Genomic DNA, 19,788 nt, shown 5'->3' with positions numbered 1-19,788 from the left:
AGATCAGTTACCAGTGCACTATAGTTGTGTCTGTCGTCTGCTAACAACTGTCCAAGTATTTCCAGTGGTTGTCCCTTCAAGCTAGTTGCCAGATATACTGCTTTCTGCTCCTCTGTCCACCCATTCATCTCTGTCAGTAGCTCAAATTGTGCTCTATATGCTTCCCATGATGCCTTCCCATCGAATTCTGGTGGCTTCCTTCATTCTAGATCACCCATATCGCTGACACTCATGTCTGGAATGTGACTTCTGGCAGGACTGAAGATGTCTGCATTAGGGTTTAGCTGCGGGGTCTTGAAGAGGCTTGCAGGTTCTGGGGCTGATTAAGTCGGTGGTAAATGTATTCTCCTTGTGTAAAAGACAATAAATCATCCTTTAATGTATTTAATTCGCTTTGAAATTTATTAATGTTTTTCCATTTGTGTACTCTGGCTTTCTCTCAATTGTTGGAGACTTTCTTCTTATTTATTTTCTTTCTCCTCCATCCACTGCTGTAGTCTCTCTTCTTGTTCATTTTCTTTCTCCACCAACCAATGCTATAGTCTCTCTTCTTGTTTATTTTCTTTCTCCTCCAACCACTGCTGTAATCTCTCTTGTTTATTTTGCTGTTCGAGCTGCCACTGTTGAAAGTTACCTTGCCATTGCTGTAATCTCTCTTCTTGTTTATTTTACTGTTCGAGCTGCCACTGTTACAGGTTTTCTTGCAACTGCTGTTGTCTTTCTTCTTGTTTCTTTTGCTGTTCTTGTATTGCTGCCATCAAATCTGCTAAGCTGTAGTTTGATTTGTCACCTCTTCTTCTTTTTCTTCTTTTTTATTTTTATTTTCTGTCCCACTCTCTGACACCAATTTGTTATGTCTCTGTTCGTTTGTTAATTTCCCGTAGAAATTCTTCCCGAGAAACTTCAGCGATACAAGTCCTTTCTTAAATAAAACTAGTTTATTCTTTCTCAATACAACTTTGCAATACACTTAATTTCCACAGTTACTTTAACTTAAACACTCGTTATAATTCACAACGAATGATTCACGCACTTTTCTTACAACCGCACTTGACTCAATTGTCCGTCTCTGTCTCTGCCTGTCTGCAATTCTATTCCGATTCACTGTCTGGCGCACTTATATACAAAAATACAGCGCACCTAACAAATTCTGGATTGTTCGTGATGTTCCCGATCTTTCTAGAACTCATTACCAGGGTCACGTGACTTCCGCTGTCGTAACACAACTTTATTAGGGATCTCCAACGCGGTTAGGGTGCTCGACTCGCAATCTGAGGGTCACGGGTTTGAATCCCCATTCCACCAAACATGCTTGCCCTTTCAGCTGTGGGGAGGTTATAAGTGACAATCAATCCCACTATTCGTTGGTAAAGAAATAGCCCAAGCGTTGGCGGTAGGTGGTGATTACTAGCTGCCTTCTCTCTAGTCTTTAAATGGTGAATTTGGGACAACTAGCTCAGATAGCCCTCGCGTAGCTTTGCGCGAAATTCAAAAGAAACAAATATTTCTAGTATTAATATGTCTTCTATACACCAGTAAGCACTATAGAAATTAAATAACGACAATATTAACTCACCATACTATGTAGCAATTCATTGTAAGAAGCACTTGTTTGAGAATCGAAATCTATATGGTTGTTATGGCATCTCCTCCCCCCCCGTAACTTACTATAAGGTTATACGCAATTCGACTTGTTTTAGACTAATCATAATGTCTGAGTTATTTGGTGATTTCGGCACGTATTTTTTCTTTTTTTTCGTGTACATATTCTAAGACATCTTGTAACTCGTGCCGACTGCAAATTTCTAGAAGAAATTGCGTTTCTTAACATTTAAACAAACGTCATTCTCACTCTGAAACATAAGGACATAAAAAAAGAAGTTCTATCGAGGGCAAATGGTCACATTTTCACTTTGGTATAGCATATCCCGTTAACCTTTGCAACATTTTCTGACCAATGGGCACATCATCCTAGGGATAAACCCAATTCAAACCTCCCAAGGAAGGTAGTTCATTTTAAACCAGGTTATAACGTGCTTCAAACGTGGGTAGAACTTGTTACAATGTTGCAGCTTGCTGTGTGTGTTAAGTGTTTCAGTAAACAGGTTCGTAAAAACAAGGTTTATTTGACAGATGTGAACACATAGATAATTGTGATTGTGGAATACCAATCTAGGGTTTTGTCTGTTTGATTTTTGTACCTGTCTTCTTGTTCAGACGGATTTCTTTCCAGCTTCAGCAGCCAGAAATGACATAAAACGAACTTTGATTCAAGTTTGAAGCAGGCCAGTGTAGTAAGAACCTAGAGTTGTTTTGTTTGTGTTAATAAAGTTTTTCACGATTCTTTGTTTTACATGTATAGAATTATTATTTTTTCCTTTTGCTGTATGTGTTCGATTTATAATTTATAAAATATTTCTTGAATCTGCTGGATATTACTGGCTTGCTTTTTGGAAATAAGTTAACCTGAATACCAAACGGGTTAGGAACACGTCCAGAGCATTAAAAACGTAATTACAGAATTATTTTTATACTGGTTATTCTGGTGGAGATCCGCACACTGCGTTAGATTGATATATTTTATGTTATTGCCTGTTACAACTTTCAATGTAAAGAAGCGACCAAAACCTTTTGATGAATTAACTCATTTTCTTCGTAAAATATATGAGACTTCCAGTAGTAATACTAATAAGATTAATTACAATACTAGTGTAATTTATATTAATATTTTTGTGTGATTCGTGTTACTATGGTTCTTATAATCAAACAAAATCATGGGCTTACAACTTACAAGTAATTTGGTGCATACACAGTTTAGAAAAATGTGTTGAAAAAAACTAATAGGAGGTCTGTTAAATATACATAACGCAGGTATGAATACTTTGCCAAAAACGATACAACAACCATATGAATAATTTTTGTTGTTGTTTTAATGAAAATCAAAATTTTTGCAAGTGCAAAATTTACACTTACAGAAAATTTAAAGAAGCCTATTTTATTTGATCTTTAAACCCAGTAATAAATACAAATAAAGGTAAACCATTTTGAACTATTCTTACTCAGATGCTTCTGACCTTCTACAAGTAGTCATTGTCTTCCTATAGTTAATTCTGACCTAATTTCGAAAATATGTATAACTTTTACGTTTGCAAACAATTTCTGTATATCAATTGATTTTTGTTTATGCCAATCAACTTCTGTTTTTACAATAACTTTGTTTTAATCTATTTAAAAACTGATTGTTGTCTTATTGTCTCGTATACATACATACAAACACACACACATATATATATATATCCTGAGGCAACTCTGAAGAAGACAAAGTCAAAATATTGGTTTCTTTTATAAGGTTGACAGGCAGTTTTTTAACAACCCCCACAGTGGCATAGTGGTATGTTTGCGGACTTCTAACGCTATAAACTGGGTTTTGATACCCGTGGTTGGCACAGCACAGATAATCCACTGTGTAGCTTTATGCGTAACTATAAAACAAACTTTATAACGAATATAGATTTATATTATTTGCTACAGGTTATGAAAAAATTTATCAATAGAGGCCGTAATCGTACTCGTAGCGAACGTATTGCACATTGTGTAGCAGAGGTACTTCTAAATACGGATATATATATATATATATATTAATGTGTAGTAGTTTTGTGTCGCTGAAGTACTACTAATATGAGTTAGCTGTTGTTAATACTACAGTTACACTACAAAAGTGCAAAAGTAAGGACATCTAAGTGATATTTTTCGTAATAATTTACTGCTCTGCAAACTGTTTGTGTTATTTCATACTCATAGTCACACTGATTCAAATCAGTGACACTTATTGTTATTGAATCTATTGGTAAGTATTATTCATAACTTACACATCTTTACAAAATATTTTTGAACTTTAAATATTTAGTTTAAAATCAATGTCGCCGCACTGAATACTGGACTCGAAGCTTAATTAATGATTAATAGGCTTAGAGTAAGACTGGATATAGTTTTTGGTTTTCTACAAGCACATAGCGTTGTCACTGTATTGTGTATATGGTTAAATGATTAGTACTCGTAGCAATTGTCAACCACTCGTTCAATGACACGATTTCGATCAGGGTCTTATAAGTGCTCATGGCAATATACTTATAGTTATATAGAACTATTGAACTAGTTATTTTTACGAAATCTGTTTCGGGAGGGGTGAGGGTTATAAAGAATGACATTGGCTCATTAATCAATGTCGAAAGGACGAAAGTGATCTGCAAAGTGACAACATAAATAAGTTAGATGATATCTTTTTTATTATTGATTATTAAGAAAGTTACTTTCATTTCGCTTAACAGATAAACCATATTTGCAGTCGATTAATAATTAAAAAAATTGGGAAGTTTTAAGTGATGACAAGGCTCCTGGACCATATATCTCTTCAGGCTAAGGATTGGATATGTGAGCCACTTTATATTTCGTAAATTTTTTAGTGGATGCCAGTGGATTGGAAGTTGAACAGTGTTACTCCTGTTTGTTAAGGGAGGCAATGAAAGTGGCCAAGTAATTATAGGCTTATTACTATTAATCCTATGTTGGTGGTGGGAAAAGATTTGGAAGGTCTGGTAAAATTAAAAGATGCTTTGTACAATCATTTAATAAAACTTTGAATTTTGTTGGATAGTTAGCATGGTTTCACTGAGAGAAAAATTATGCATTACTAAGCTTTTGACATTTTTTGAAGAGGTTATGTTGATGAAGATAAAGGTGTGGATTTGGTATATCTAGATTTTCAAAAAGCATTTGGTAAGATGCCACATAGACTGCTTGTTAAAATATTATCTCTGTGGGCGTGGAGGATAAGTTGGCTGGTTGGCTTGAAAAATGGCTGGAGTGAAGAAAACAGAGGGTTGTTATAAATGGTGATTAGTCAGACTGGATAATTGTCACAAGAGGGGTACCTTGGCTGAAGCTGAGAGTTTGGACCTTTGGTCTTTTTGATTTACATCAGTGACATAGTCAAGAATTTGTTTATATTTGCTAATGATATTAAAGTATTTGGTATTGCTGACTTTGTGGAGAATGCTGATGCTTTATAAATGGATTTAGATCATTTGGGGAGTTGGTCGATTAACTGGCAGGTGACTTTTAATTATAATAAATGCAAGGTAATGCATGTGGGTTATCATAATTTAAATTATAAGTGTTATGGAGGAAAAGGGTCTTGGTGTTTTGGTTGATCAAGCTCAAGTTATTCAAACAATGTGCAGTTGCTAGTGCTAGGGTAAATAGGATTTTAGTTTGTATTTTGCAGAAATACTGAATATGAGTCTAAAGACATTATTTCATTATTTGGAATAATGTGTTCAGTATAGGGCTCCTTACTTTAAGAAGGACATTATATTGTCAGAAAGGGTTCAAAATAAAGCTATTAAAATGGTGGAAAGATTGTCATAAAAGGACAGGTTAATATCTCTAAAATTGTTTTCTCTTGAAAAGAGAAGAGTTAGAGGGGATCTGATTGAGGTGTTCAAGTTTATTAAAATAATTTTTAATATCTATGCATCATCTTGATTCATGATGAGAATAGTAGGACAAGGGGACATAAATATAACATAACTTTAAAGAATAGTAAGGGACATTTTGTTCTGGCTAGGCTGTCCTATTTACTAAATTCAACTAAACACTTAAAAAAAAAACTTGAAAGCCAGCCCTTATCATTCAAATATTAATCAAGCTTTCCCTTAAATGAATTTTATTCTCCATATTTGAAGGCAACCCGTTCCAGAGGCCAACTGCCTTGTTAGAAAAATAAAACTGTCTTAACTGAAGATGACTTCTTCCCTGCCAAAATTTATATTTGCGTTCCTCTAGTCTTATAATTTGCATCATTAAATATAAAAAAAGATTGTGCATCAACACTTCAATTCCCTTAACAATTTCAAATACCTCAATCAGACTTCCTCTGACTCTTCTTTTTTCAAAAGAATGAAAGTTTAAATATCTTAATCTATCCCCATATGATAACTTTTCCATCCCAAGTATTGCCCTAGTAGCCCTCCACTGAATCCTTTCCAGCAACTCAATGTCCTTTCTAAGGTATGGAGCCCAAGATGGAAAATAATACTCCATATGTGGTCTAACTAGTGACTTGTACAATGATATTTTAATCTCCTTTGACTTGTATTCAATATTGCTGTAGATACAACCTAAAATCCTATTTGCTTTGCCACTAGCAATAGCACATTGCTTGGAAGGCTTAAGAGACTTATCAACCAGATTACCAAGATCGTTTTCTTCCATAATACTGTTAAGGTTATTCCCATCAAAATTAAACTTGTAACTAAAATTGTGATATCCCAAATGCATTACCTTGCATTCATTTCAATTAAAATCCATCTTCCTTTTATTTGCCCAACTCACCAAATACTCCAAATCCTGTTGTAAGGCAGTAGCATTCACCTCACAACCAGCAACATCCAAAACTTTAATGTCTTCAGCAAATTTAAATAATCTACTAACTATTCTTTTATCTGTGTTATTGATGTAAATCAGAAAGAGCAAAGGTCCTAACACTAAGCCTTGATGTATCCCACCCATAACATTAATTTAGTTTGACTGAATTCACTTTATAACAACTCTGCTTTCTTCCATTTAGCCAATTTTGTATCCAATGAGCCAACCTATCTCCTACTTTGGCTTGGTAGAAGTCACTTTCAGCTTACGGTTTTACTGCTCTAACAGAGTAGTAGGCCTATAGAAAGGTGGTGGTTGTGAAAAAGGTTAAGGGAGTTTGAAGGTAGGCTCAATAAGTATTTGAGTGTATTTTTCTTTCAAGTGTTTGAGTCAGCCTTGATAGACCAACAAACCCCTTGTTATCCCTTAAATTTCATATTATATATTATTAGTGAATTTGGGCAAAACTGTTTTCTCTTTTGTAAATTGTAGTTAACAAAATTTGTAGTCACATCAATACTTCATAGTACTATGAATACAAAACATCCCATTAATTATATGAAAGTATCAGGTTTTAGAATGCCATTTGGCCCATTGTGGTAATCCAACTAACCCAAATTTAAATATATTCCCTTACCAACTTGTTTGTTAGTAGCCTATACTGTCATGTTAATATCATTAGTATTATTACTGGATACTAATTTACTTATAAGCAGCAAATCTGTTGTCAGCTTCAGGGAAACCCTAAGAAGAACTGCATGTAGTGGTAGTGGTCAGAATACAGTTATTGGCTTTTTGTTAGAAATGTGGTGTGCTATATATTCAGCTGAGGTCTTCCCCTTTAGAGCTTCAATCAACTATTTTAATGATTTCAGGAGTATCCATGCTAGGATGACTGACTGTTGGCAGTTAAATGGATGTATAAGGCTTCTTTTATTCTTTTTTTTCATGTATGGTGCATATCCCATTACTCTCATAATAAATTTTATTAAATAGTTTTCTTCTTTTGACATGATGGCCTATTACAGATGGAAATTGGTATTGCAGTCTTGTATATTTATTATGCTCCTGAATTCTGACTTTCATTGGGCCTTTTATTTTTCCAATGTATTGGAGCCTGTATTCACAAGGAATGTTGTAAATGGTGTTTTTGTTCTCCATTAGTCTTAAGTGATTTGGTGTGTATTGTCTTGTGGCTTTGGAATGAAGGCTGTAATGAAGGGTACAGGTATATTTTTACCTTTGAAGGTTCAGAACACATTACTGAACAAAGGTTGAACATTCAATAGTAACAATTTGTATAATTTACTGATGAAGTCACCATAACTACTAGTTTATATTTGATTGAAAATCCTCTTATTTTACATGTAATCCATATAAATGAAATAAAGTATTCACATAGAGTTTGAAAATATGTTACATAGAACATTAATAGTTTTTACACTTTATGTAAAAAAATTCTTGTTGTTTATGCACACATATTTGATGCTATGTACAATAATCATAGAGTGACATGCAGTCAGTTAGCATTGCAAGAGCACCCTACTGCAGCAAATGAAGAGAACAGCAGGTAGCAGCTGTCCCAACCAAAACAACTCTTTATTAAACAATCACCATGCTAAGCAGGTCAACAGTCAGTCTTTTTAACATAACATTTTTGACTAAACATACCTAGTAAACATAATAATAATTAAACATTAAAACAAAACAGGGTGACATTAATAGTTTGATTGGAAAATAAATACAGAACGTCAGCTGTACCAGAAAGTTACAGGAGAGAGTCTTATCAGTTTTATTTTATCAACAGCATTATTTTCTCTTGAATTGTAAGGTTTATATAGGAGCTGGATTCTTTACAGTAGGTGTCTGAGACTTATTGGTGATAAATTTCAATATCTTTTAAAATAATATATATTCAAAATAAGTGAAACATGTGAACAAAAATTCATTACACAGTTGTTTACCACAGTTGAATCTAGAGCTTTAAGTAATTCTCTTTTTCATCAAAATTCTACACAGGCTGGTTCAATTACTTTAGAACCCAATTGAAAAAACAAATTATTCTTCTGTATCTCTGTTGTTACAATACAAACTGTGAAACTTTCGCTTTAGAAATCACTCGTTACAGTTAAACTGATAATCATGGAATCTAACTTCACTTTTTTCACTTTCACTAACTTACTTCCTCTTTGTATTTGCACATATTTATAACACGCAACAGAAAAACCTAGAAATATCTAGCCCTCTAGTAACAACAATATTATATATGTATATATATATATATATATATATATATATATATATAACAAGAATGACTTAGAAGCTTTGTATAAGATGACATCAACAATATTACAAAACCATAGTACAATTAAACTACGTACACAACATATGATTCCTACAAAGTTATATAACGAAATTTGTCGTAACTATCACTTTTAAAATAATTAACTTCAAGCACTCTTATTATGAAAATTAAATAATCATCAACTATTGATTTACTAAATAATAACTCTTAAACTAAACAGTTTTGTATATCCAACAATATCCAAATATTTACAATATATTTTTACACTATATACAAAAACTGTTTTCAGTTTATAAACAAAATCTTCTCATATGGTCTGCACCAACACTTGCATTTCCTTTGTTGGTCTCTCTTCGCATAGGTTATCTGGTAAGGTTTTACCTTGACAGAATCCCTTGTCTTCATCTTGATCTTGTGTTGCCTGAGATCTGTCATACCTAACATATCTGTATACTGGTACAGTATATCTTGTACCTCTTTCTTCTGCTTGCCAGTCAGTTCTTCACTGATGTCTTTGTGTGTCTTATCTCCACCCAGTGATCTTAGGCTTGGTAGGTTTTTTATCTTTTATAGCAAAGTCACTGTCTTCTGGTTCTGCATCTATGATAGCTATACCTGCCATATCCATCTATGTTTCAATAGGTGTTCTTTCATCTCAGAATATCTCTTCAGCATATTGGCATGGTAAATCTTGATATTCTTGTCCACTTTCACTTTATAGTTTATTCTGTTCATAACTTCTTGCACTTGAAAAGGTCTTTTCCACTGCAAGGTGAGTTTGTTGTTGGCTGTGGGTAGCAGAACTAAGACCTTCTGTCCAACCTTGAAATATCAACCCGTGGCCTTCTTGGCAAAAAATGCTTCTGATTGCCATTGATGTGCTTAGCTTCCCCAGTAGAACTGCTTTGATAGATCTGGTACAGTATGTCTTTCTGGCCCTCTATTTGGTAAGTCTTATTCCCCTTTGTCTTGTGCTTGACCTTCTCCCGGGCACTGTCCCAAAGTTTCTGTATCAAAGGGTCTTTCTTCTGTGCTTTCTTTAGTTCCCATAGATCTACATTTGGAAGTCATCTTTCATGACTTGCAGGAACTTGATGTCTTGCTTGCTTTTCATTTTTTGAGCTCTTGTGGTGACTGCAGATGCCTCAATAGTCTCCTTTCTGTGTGGTTCCTCTAAACATCTACTGCCTAGTATATTGCTAATCACCAAGTTATAGATGGGTGCCTTCGTAAACATGGCCTCAAGGTCTCTCATGTAGCATGGAGTGTCCACCTTTATTCTTGCTATGGGGAACTCACTGTCCCGTCAATCAGTACACACAGATGTACTTTGTCCATCATCTAGTCATCAGATACTAGACTGGTTCTCAATGCTACACCTAGTGTCTTGTAGGACTTTCACTTTCTTCTTCAAAACACAGCCTTCACCAACTGGCACTTTGTGGTTTTTTGGCACATCTTGATGTTTGTCACATGCTCCAATCACCATTGGTACCATTGATCCATTTGCTAACTTGAGCTGTCCATCAATCATGCACTGTTTATTCATGGTGATAGCACTTCCTTCTTGTGGTGAATCTGATGAGTTGTTTCTATTTTGTTTCATCTGGCAACAGCATCCATGGTGATAGTTACACTTTTCTGGTTTCTTGCCAGCACCATCTTTGTAGGTAGATGTAACTGCTCTATGTTGAGATTTCTGATGTTGCTTGTTGGTGACAGACTTATACTTAATCACTCATATTGTGCCCAATTTTATAACAAGCATAAAATCTCTTCTCCTTTTTGTCTGTTGGCTTCTTGTCACCTTTGGTTGCATCCTACTTCTGGTCAGCCACCCCTTGTTTAAACTTTGACTGGTTATTCTTGGACTTGCCAGTTATATTCCCTTTATGAGCTTCCATATATTGTTTGGCCAGCTTGATCATCTCATCCACATCTTTAGGTGCTCTATCTTTTAGGAACAGTGACATGTCAGTGGAGCATGTGATCATGAACTGTTCATGTATTAGATCTGTCGCCTTCAAAACTATTTTCACACTTGACCACGTCAGTCCACCTTGTGAAGTATCGCTGTAGATGTGCCACAAACTGAAATACAAATTACCCAGTGTGAGGTTTGACTTCTCCGATTTTTTCTGCTGAAAACCTTCTTCAGTAAGCTCGTAATGTTTCAACAAGGCCACTTTTAACTTATTCTAGTCCATGGCATCTTCTGACATCATGCCTGTGTACACTTGTAGGCCCAATCCTGTGATAAGTAGGCTGAGACAGATTACCCAGCTTTCACTTTGGGCAAATCTTTCATATCTCTCCAGGAAATCATCCATGTCATCTTTCTCTTCATCAGATTTGGACAGCTTGGGTTGGGTGACCCTGAACCATTGTCATTCATGGGTCCTTCCTCTTTCTGTTGGGTGAGTTTGGCAATCTCAGTTTGTGTTCTTTTTCTCTATATTAACAGTCTCTCCTCTCTCTTCTTTCTCAAGCTATGCTCTTATTCTCTCTCTCTGTTTACAGTCTTTCCTTTTCTTCTTTTAGTCTTTCTTCCTCTCTTCTCTCTCTAGTTCCTGTGGTTGTTTAACAAACTCTCGTAGATCACCATCTTTAAGTCCAAGTTATTCACCTTTTTTTATCTATTTATCAAAATCAGTTGATATGGTTATAAAACATGGTTTTTAACTCTACAATGTTTTTGACACCACTAGTTCTGTGGATATAGACCCACTTCCACTGTCATTCATGTCTTCTTCTACTGCTCTTTACCACTGTATAATCCTGGCTGGCTTTCCAAATGTAAGGTTTTATATAGGGGTTGGATTATTTACAGTTGGTATGTATAACTTGTTACCAATAAATTTCAACAATAAATGGACAGTGCACAATATTGTAGAAGATTTAACAATACTGTGTACTGTCAATAAGAAGACACAAGATTTAACAATACTGTGTACTGTCAATAAGAAGACACAAGATTTAACGATACTGTGTACTGTAAATAAGAAGACACAAGATTTAACAATACTGTGTATTATCTTAAAGAACACGCAAGATTAAACAATACTGTGTACTGTCAATACTGTCTTCTTCTACTGCTCTTTACCACTGTATAATCCTGGCTGGCTTTCCAAATGTAAGGTTTTATATAGGGGTTGGATTATTTACAGTTGGTATGTATAACTTGTTACCAATAAATTTCAACAATAAATGGACAGTGCACAATCTACTTGTTTTAAAATAATGTATATTTAAAATCAGTCAACATATGTACAAAAATTCATTACACTATTGTTTACCACAGTCGAATGTAGAGCTTTAAATAATTCCCTTTTTCGTCAAACTTCCACACATGCTGGTTCAATTACTTTAGAACCCAATTGACAAAACAAATTCTTCTTCTTCTTTATCTCTGTTGTTGCAATACAAACTGTGAAACTTTCACTTTAGAAATTGGCTGTTATGTCTAAACTGGCAATCACTCGGTCTAACTTTTTTCACTTTCACTAACTTCTCTGTATCTGCAAGTATTTATAACACGTGACAGAAAAATTGAGAAATATTTAACTCTTTTAGTAACAACAATATTAAACATAATGAGAAAGATTTTAAAGCTTTGAGTAAAATGAGATCAACAATATTAAAAACCTAGTGCAACAATTAAACTACATACACCACATATGACTTGTACAGAGTTTCATAATGAATCTTGTCATAACTATTGCTTTTAAAATAATTAACTTTTTACTATTGTTATGAAAACTAAATAACCATTAACTATTGAATCACTAAATAAGAACTCTCAAACTAAACAATCTTGTATATCCAACATGAAGGAAGCTCAAAAGTTATGTGATGAAAATGCTGCAGTGTGTATTTGCCATCTGTGTATGTTAACTTTTTTTTTAAAGGTTATAATTCTATCACCTTCATATTGATTTAAAAATTATTTTTATGAAAGATGCCTAAGAATCTGATGTAACTTTCTAGTGAATGAAAATGCTAACTTCAGTGCTTGACTAACAATGCTCATCAGCAGGAGTGAACCAAATTTTCACCTGGGGCAGAAAGTAAAAATGCTGTGCTGCTCTCCATGCTGAATTTCCCATTTATTGGAATGGACACTGCTTCTAAGGGTAAAAAGAATAAAGCAAAAAATAAGATTTGTTTAATGCATGGATTGTTTTGAAGAGTATAACACTAATTAAAGTCAGCCTTTTAAATAACAAAATTTTTGCATTTTATATGAAACATGAATTAAACTGATAAATAATACAATACAACAGATGAATTCACAGACAGTCTTCAGATAGGGCAAATTAAATAATACACCAGTTTTGCCAATATTAATCAACAGCATGCCTAACAGGTCTCAGATGTGTACTTTCCTGTCCTTCAGTGTGACAAAATTGTGAATTAGGTCATCATAATTATTTTCTTTCGCAACTTCCTTTTCAATGGAAAGGATGGCCAGGTTGTTGAGCTTAGACTGACTCATGGTGGACTTTAGATACATTTTGATGAGTTTTAGCTAGTATAAAACTTTTGCTTGCAGCTTGCTATGAACATACACATTGTGAGGAATATGTGCAGTGCAGTTGTCAAGTTTGACAAGGATTCAGTGTAGACCCACTTAATGATTCACTTCAGTAAGTCTAGCATGTTTTGTAGTTAGGTAATGAATTTTGTTTTTGATTTCTTGATTGTTTCAGTATTCATGAGATATTGCAAGTTAAGAAAACCAAAATGAAGGTTTAAGCCATTCAGATGTTTTGTTATTTTATCAGTTTCACTTTTAAACCAGTCAATAAACTCCAACTGTTTTCTTCTGATATCTTCTTCCAGATTCAGATCATGGTCAATTGACATTGCTCCTACCATTTTTCACTTTCTCCTCACAAGCCTTCGAGCCTTAACTAACAAGTAACATCACTGAGATGATTTTGTTAAATTTATCCCAGTGGCTTTAGTTTCAGCCTGGGTAACTTAGTTGTCTCCTTTTTTCACCTGAGAATAATCAAAGAACATTCATTTTTTCTTTACATTAATCTAACCCAAGACCACATTATTTTAGTATTTTTCTAGGCATCATTGTATTTCTTTCAACATGGGGGCCAAAAATACAGATATGCAATGAAATTGTGCAATGTAATGTTGTTAAGAATAGTATCCAAATTCTCAGTGACTCCATCTCTTTGAGTTTCTCAAGCACATGAATCACCCCTCTATACATTGGACTCAATGGCAGTAACAGCATCATGCTTTGCACTCCATGTATCTGAGGTTCTTTTGAGACTATTTGTGACATTTCTTACGTATGTCCCATCTATGAGTAGAAAATGAGAATAACATGACAATTTCTCCACCACTTCACAAAATGTTGCAGTTTTGGGTGTTGTTTCTGCTGCATACACACCTGCTAGGTTCAAACTGTGATTGTTACATGGAACAAAAATAGCATTCAGCTTGAATTTCAGAATTCACTGCTGGACTCCACGGTGTGCTCCATACGTTATCGTATCCCTGACCATAACTGTTGTGTAGGTCCAGGCCAAGCTTGTTAATTATTTGATTTGTTATAGCTTCTGCAGTCTTTCCCTCAAATGGAATGAAGTCAATGAATGACATCTTCACTTTCACTTTACTATCATTGATTAATACATAACTGATAATATGAAACATCTGGTGTACTGTCAAACATGATGGCAGAGCATTTGGCTGCAGGGATTATGTTGCAGATGGTGGATAACGTGCAACAACAAAGAGGAGTGATGAATTCACTTTGCACTTGTGGGTATGAGATGGTCTTGGTTGCACTTGGATTTTTTTGTTAGGTGTTTCCTAATGACTGAGTTGTACTTTCCTAAGCAATTCTCCAGTTAAAACTCCTTAAGTTGGTGCCATCAGCTATACTTTCTCTGTCTTCTAAATAGAAGCCAAGAACATAACACACTCATAGATTTGCTCAAGAATTTTCTTCCACTGTTCCATAGCTTTTTCATTTTGCTGTTGAAGCTCGTTGTTGAATGTCACTCTTATCTCAAGTCAGATAGAGATATATTTCTATTGATCAAAAGCTCAGATATGAACAGAGCTACATTTGTGTTCTCCAATGTGAGAGTTCAACTTACTCCAAGCTTTGAATCCTTCTTCCTTTCCAAAGGCACTATTTTGAATATTAAAGATCCTCCAAAAGAAGCAGTAAAAAGTTTTTTTATGGGGAAATAACAACAGCCAGGACCAAGCAGATTTTCACCAGTTTCCAGTTTCTTGAAGACCAGTCCTTTGACATGGATCTGTTCTCATTGTCAAATAGGAATGATCCATTTTGATTCTGTAGAGCTGCCAGACATTGCTTAATTAACTCAATCCTTAGTCTATCCTGCATCAGGTGAGGCCAACTGCCTGCATCACAAAAGATGATTGGATCAGGTTTGATACCTAACTCATTGTCTTCCTCATTCTGTGTGTTCGTGTTGCAGACACTGGATAGATGAGAGTCAAACTGGCTTTTAGTTGCATCTATAGTTCCAACACTGATGATGTTGAAAGTGGAGTCACCCTTGTTTCCTGATCCTTGTCCTCAAGTAAACCAACCTATATTACAAATTGATGAAAGCAAGCTGTATCCCCCTCATTTTCTCATTCTCTCTTTTCTCTGGCATCTGTACTGTGAGCCACTAATGTTAAATATTTTATTCTATGATGCTATCATTCTATCACCCTCACTGAAAGAAAGAACAATTTTTGTTATGGGTAATGACAGGACAAATAGAAACTATTTAAAAGAATATGTCTAAAAAAAGGGGCATACTTCTTATGCCTAGGGAAAAAATTATGAGAACATGTCTTGTGAGTAATCTTTGAGCCTTAACTAACAAGTAACATCACTGAGATGTTTTTGTTAAATTTATCTTATCCACCATGGAAGGCACTGTGCCCCTGCAGTCTACTTTTCTTCACAAAGCTGACAAAGAGCCTTTTTTCTTTAACTTTTTTAAGTATTTGGTAAGTTGAAAGTACAGTCATAATCACATTTCGTTTTCCCAGCACCATATATCTATTTATTTATGAGAGGAAAGTTGTTAGCCTATAAGGACTGTAGGCCTACTGTAAAGTATTATTTTTATGATTTTTAAAAATGTTGTAGTATTAGAACTTATCTTAGAAAATTGTTTCTTCAAAGTTTATACAAAGTTGCTGTAGTGTTTGTTTATATGTAATTGTGTTATTTCAATGTTTCTTTCACTCAAGACTTTTAAAGTTAAGTTAACTCTCTTTCAGACTTATGAAATCTTTAGAATTTGTAGAATAAAATTCATTAGTCACTAGGATATTAACTTTTAAAATTAAGATGCAATGAACAATGGAAAATGCTGCCCAGGGCAGGTGCCCCCTTTTACATTTATATAGCATAGTCAGGTTATAATGTATGAAAGTTAATGAATAATTACAAACAGAAATAACTGTGTGTAGCAATTTTTTTTAAATTATGTACTATGTAATATAAATATGAAAATATTCACTTGATATCCAAATAGATCTGAGTAATTAAATATTAATGAACACATTTATAACTTATGGTTGATCACGAAGTATAGTATAAATTATAATTTTAAATTCTCGATGTACTTTTATTATGGCTTGAAATCAAACATTCTAAACAACTTTGTACAGTGAAGGCTGCTTGCGAACATCACCGAACAGAAGTCTTGTGTGCTAGCAGTAGAAAGCTAGAAATTGGTTAGTTACAGATCACAAAATGCTGCTGGGCCTTTGCCCAGTCACTCCACACTCTATGAGTATGATTTTTTGTGAATTTCAAGTATTGCCTTAATTTCTATATTCTAAAATAAAAATCCTTTCCTTGATCAAGTTTGTTCTTAAATTGTTTTTAATTTGCTGTGGTTTGGTACACAATGAATACTACATCATAAAATCACAATACATGGACAATTTCAGAACCAGTTAAAAGTAACAAAAAAAAATTTTCAGGTTATACCTTTTAAAAGATTACCAATGCATTATGAGGAAGTATCCTTTCTTAGGCTTAGCCACAAACTGTTTCTGGTTGTTTTAGGTGTTCACTTAGAAAATACTCTATTTTTGTATTCTATTTGGTGATATAGCCAATTAACAATACAGAGGATAAAAGGCTAAATAGTCAAAATTAGTCATAGTTGCAAACTGAAAAAGTTACTATGCAATATATTTGCATACAGATTATTTACACAGGCTGATCTATATTGGTTTTAAAAATACCACTTTTGAAAAATTCCTCAACATTTTCAGAATTCTTTAAAATGAGTACTATTTGCAAATATATATTTGTCATTTGCAGTATGTGTGTGTGTGTGTGTGTGTGTCATCTGTACATTAACCATCAAGGTTGAACAACTACCACCCTCACATTAATTAATAATTATGTGCAAAACATACTTAATTGATGTACCTTTTGTTAGTGAGTGAAGATGCTAACTTCAGTGCTTGTACATGTATATAGTCAGGATTCATTATCTAGAAGTACATTTTCAGCATAAAACATTTGAGCAACATTCATACACAGGTGAGCTATGGCAAGAGTATTCTGAGAAGAGATGGTGTAATGTTTCTTGACTCATTGCTCTCAGTAAAATGAGGATTTGGAAAAAACTCAGTATTCAAGTGTTTGGTAGGCACATGTATACATTTCTTTTTAATTAGCTCAGTCACATTGACAAATAGATCCCAAGCTTCATAGTCATTCCTCTAATTCAGATTAGCACCCAGTCTTTCAAAATATTTTGCAATTTTTGTTCGTCAGCCCTTATATTCTGACGTAAGGTTCTTATTATCTTTACAACTGATTTTAGTATAAGCATCAAAGGTGGTAATGCTATTTTCATTGGTTGTAGCTTTTTTCACATTTGGTGTATAAGTTATAATTTTCATTTATTTGTATTTCTGTATTAATAGGACTCTTGAGTCGTGATTGTACCTAAAATCTACAACTGGAGGAATGGCGAGTGAAAATAGTGACTCTGAGATCATGAGTGAGTGGACACTTTTGTCTTCAGTGAAGGATGAAGATGAGGTATGTCCATAGAAATTCATCTGTCATTTTGATGTATCCTACAAAATATGAGATATGTCCTGAAAAAACAAGTTATTCCACTGTTGGTGTGAGAGAGATTTTCTCTTCAATTAAATGAAGTGATTAGTATTTTCAACTTGTATGTGAGGATGAAACACACCTGCTTAACATAATTACTGTGGGTTATGAAATTCTGAGGTTTCTGAATTCCCATGGGAACAGAGTAGTCAAGCATACTGATATTTTAGTGGGAAAATAAGAGAAACCAAAGTTATAGAAGAGCATATGGCTCATTACAAAGAGAAAATATTGTATTATTTAAGAGCCACTAGTAATGAACTATGAAGTAATTAGTCAATATTTAAGAAATGTTGTATAGGCCTCCTCCCTTTTTTTGAGAAGTATAGTTATTTATTAAGTACACTGGTTTACAAAGTAAGTACTGTCATTATAACAAAAGTATTAAACATTGTCCTCAAAGTTTCAAAAGTTGATGGCTTTTTTATCAGTGGTGAAGAGTAAAACAGAAAAATGTCTTTCAATTTAAAAGATCACATATACAATGGAGACCAATGGCTTGAAGAAGAAAGGTGAAAAGCACTATAAAATCTATAAGAATAGTGTTGTTGGAAATAAATGAAAATTATCTGGACAAAAACTAAGATAACAATTTCATATTTAGACTATCCAGCAGTAGATATATTGGCCAAATAAGTCACCAGCTATATTTTCAGAACATTAAGTGACTGTAATTTAATACATTGAACTTGATTCTAGCTGCTCATGTTTCCACTACCAATCATACTATACACTGGGAAGGAGACAGTCTTTTACCAGGGTCACCAATATACACTGAATTTTCTTTAATCATTGCTTATTTGTAACACTGAAACTCTACTCAATTGTTATAATGGACTTTGGAATATCCCTAGCCTATATATTAGAGTTTCAAATAATTTTGAAAAAATTCTAACATGTCATAGTTCTCAATGTACACACTTCTTAAGCTCCTGCCATCACAGATAAAACCATTTAAATGTTAAACTGTATAATTTTCTGTCAAGCATAGAAGCTACAACTAAATTATGTAATTATAAATTGTAAAAGTTTTGTCTCAGTTCCCACAACTTCCTACTTGTATGTTTGGTGGTGTTTTTCTCCTCCTTTCTTTAATGCCATTGGCCTACTAGGTTATCATTTATCTTTTAAACTTAAAGACATTTTTGTATCACTTGTCACCCACATCCAATGAAGAAAGACTATGAATTTTGAAAAGTTGGAGATAGTGTTTAATGTTTGTGTTGAAATTACTGTATTTACATTATAAGTCAGTGTAGTTAATAACTAACACTATCGATCACACGTTTGCCTGGTTATACAATGTTTTTTAAGGCTTATTTTTTTAATTTTGAAAATTATTCATGTTTTTTAATAATTTTCTTATCACCAGTGTCTTAGGAACTTTTATCTTTTCATATATATGAAAAAAATGATGATCATACAGAGAGTTCGATACTCTGCATTAACATGTGAGTTTTTGAGTAGAAGTATCATGTTGTAGAATCTTTCATTTACAAAAAATGTACACTAAAATTAGATCAAGACTGAAACAATTTATTAAATTGTCAATGTTATTAATATTCTGAATGTTTATATAGTTGAACACTGTTGTTCTTAGAAGATGTATTCAGTGGCTAAAGATCATGTGGTATAATCTGGTTATTACTGTGACAAAAGTATAACCCTTAATAAAGCCAGATCCATCCTCGTTCATTACCTTGCATGTATATTACAGTTTCTTTACTTTTGAGTAGTGTATTAAATTAATATTGCAGAAACATTTGAGAAGAATATTATACTGGAAGTTTTTAATGCTAGTTAATTTCTTCAGTTTATCTTTTAATACAATCACTATATACGAGGCCTGTGAGAAAAGTATCCGACCTTTGGCCGGGGAATAAAAACTGGCATCCCTGGAGCGTTGGAA

The 19,788-nt window shown here is 33.9% G+C and overlaps 1 protein-coding gene and 1 long non-coding RNA gene across 6 annotated transcripts in view; one reads left to right on the top strand and one right to left on the bottom strand.

Annotated features, from left to right (window-relative positions):
- Window positions 1-3,521: 3,521 nt before the first annotated feature.
- LOC106466883 (interaptin-like) overlaps window positions 3,522-19,788 on the top strand; it is a 59,505-nt gene continuing 43,238 nt past the window's right edge. For 2 of the 4 annotated variants that reach the window (XM_022394956.1, XM_013927191.2), the window contains exons 1-2: window positions 3,522-3,847; window positions 17,684-17,801. In XM_022394956.1, coding sequence (XP_022250664.1) covers window positions 17,727-17,801 — 75 coding nt within the window. In that variant the 5' untranslated portion in view covers window positions 3,522-3,847; window positions 17,684-17,726. Of the gene's footprint in view, window positions 3,848-12,813; window positions 12,865-17,683; window positions 17,802-19,788 lie in introns of those variants that run through there. The other 2 variants (XM_022394955.1, XM_022394954.1) reach the window with 2 other exon arrangements.
- The window catches only part of LOC111087637, a 30,639-nt gene continuing 22,840 nt past the window's right edge, over window positions 11,990-19,788 (bottom strand). For both annotated transcript variants that reach the window (XR_002612294.1, XR_002612295.1), the window contains exons 2-3: window positions 12,736-12,858; window positions 11,990-12,249 (exon numbers count right to left, since the gene is read on the bottom strand). This is a non-coding gene — a long non-coding RNA (uncharacterized LOC111087637). The remainder of the gene's footprint in view (window positions 12,250-12,735; window positions 12,859-19,788) is intronic.

Source organism: Limulus polyphemus, unplaced genomic scaffold (genome assembly GCF_000517525.1).
Source record: "Limulus polyphemus unplaced genomic scaffold, Limulus_polyphemus-2.1.2 Scaffold2410, whole genome shotgun sequence".
In the NCBI taxonomy this organism is placed as follows: Eukaryota; Metazoa; Arthropoda; class Merostomata; order Xiphosura; family Limulidae; genus Limulus; species Limulus polyphemus.
Note: the sequence above shows the minus strand (reverse complement) of the source record. Positions and strands in the feature narration are given on the sequence as shown.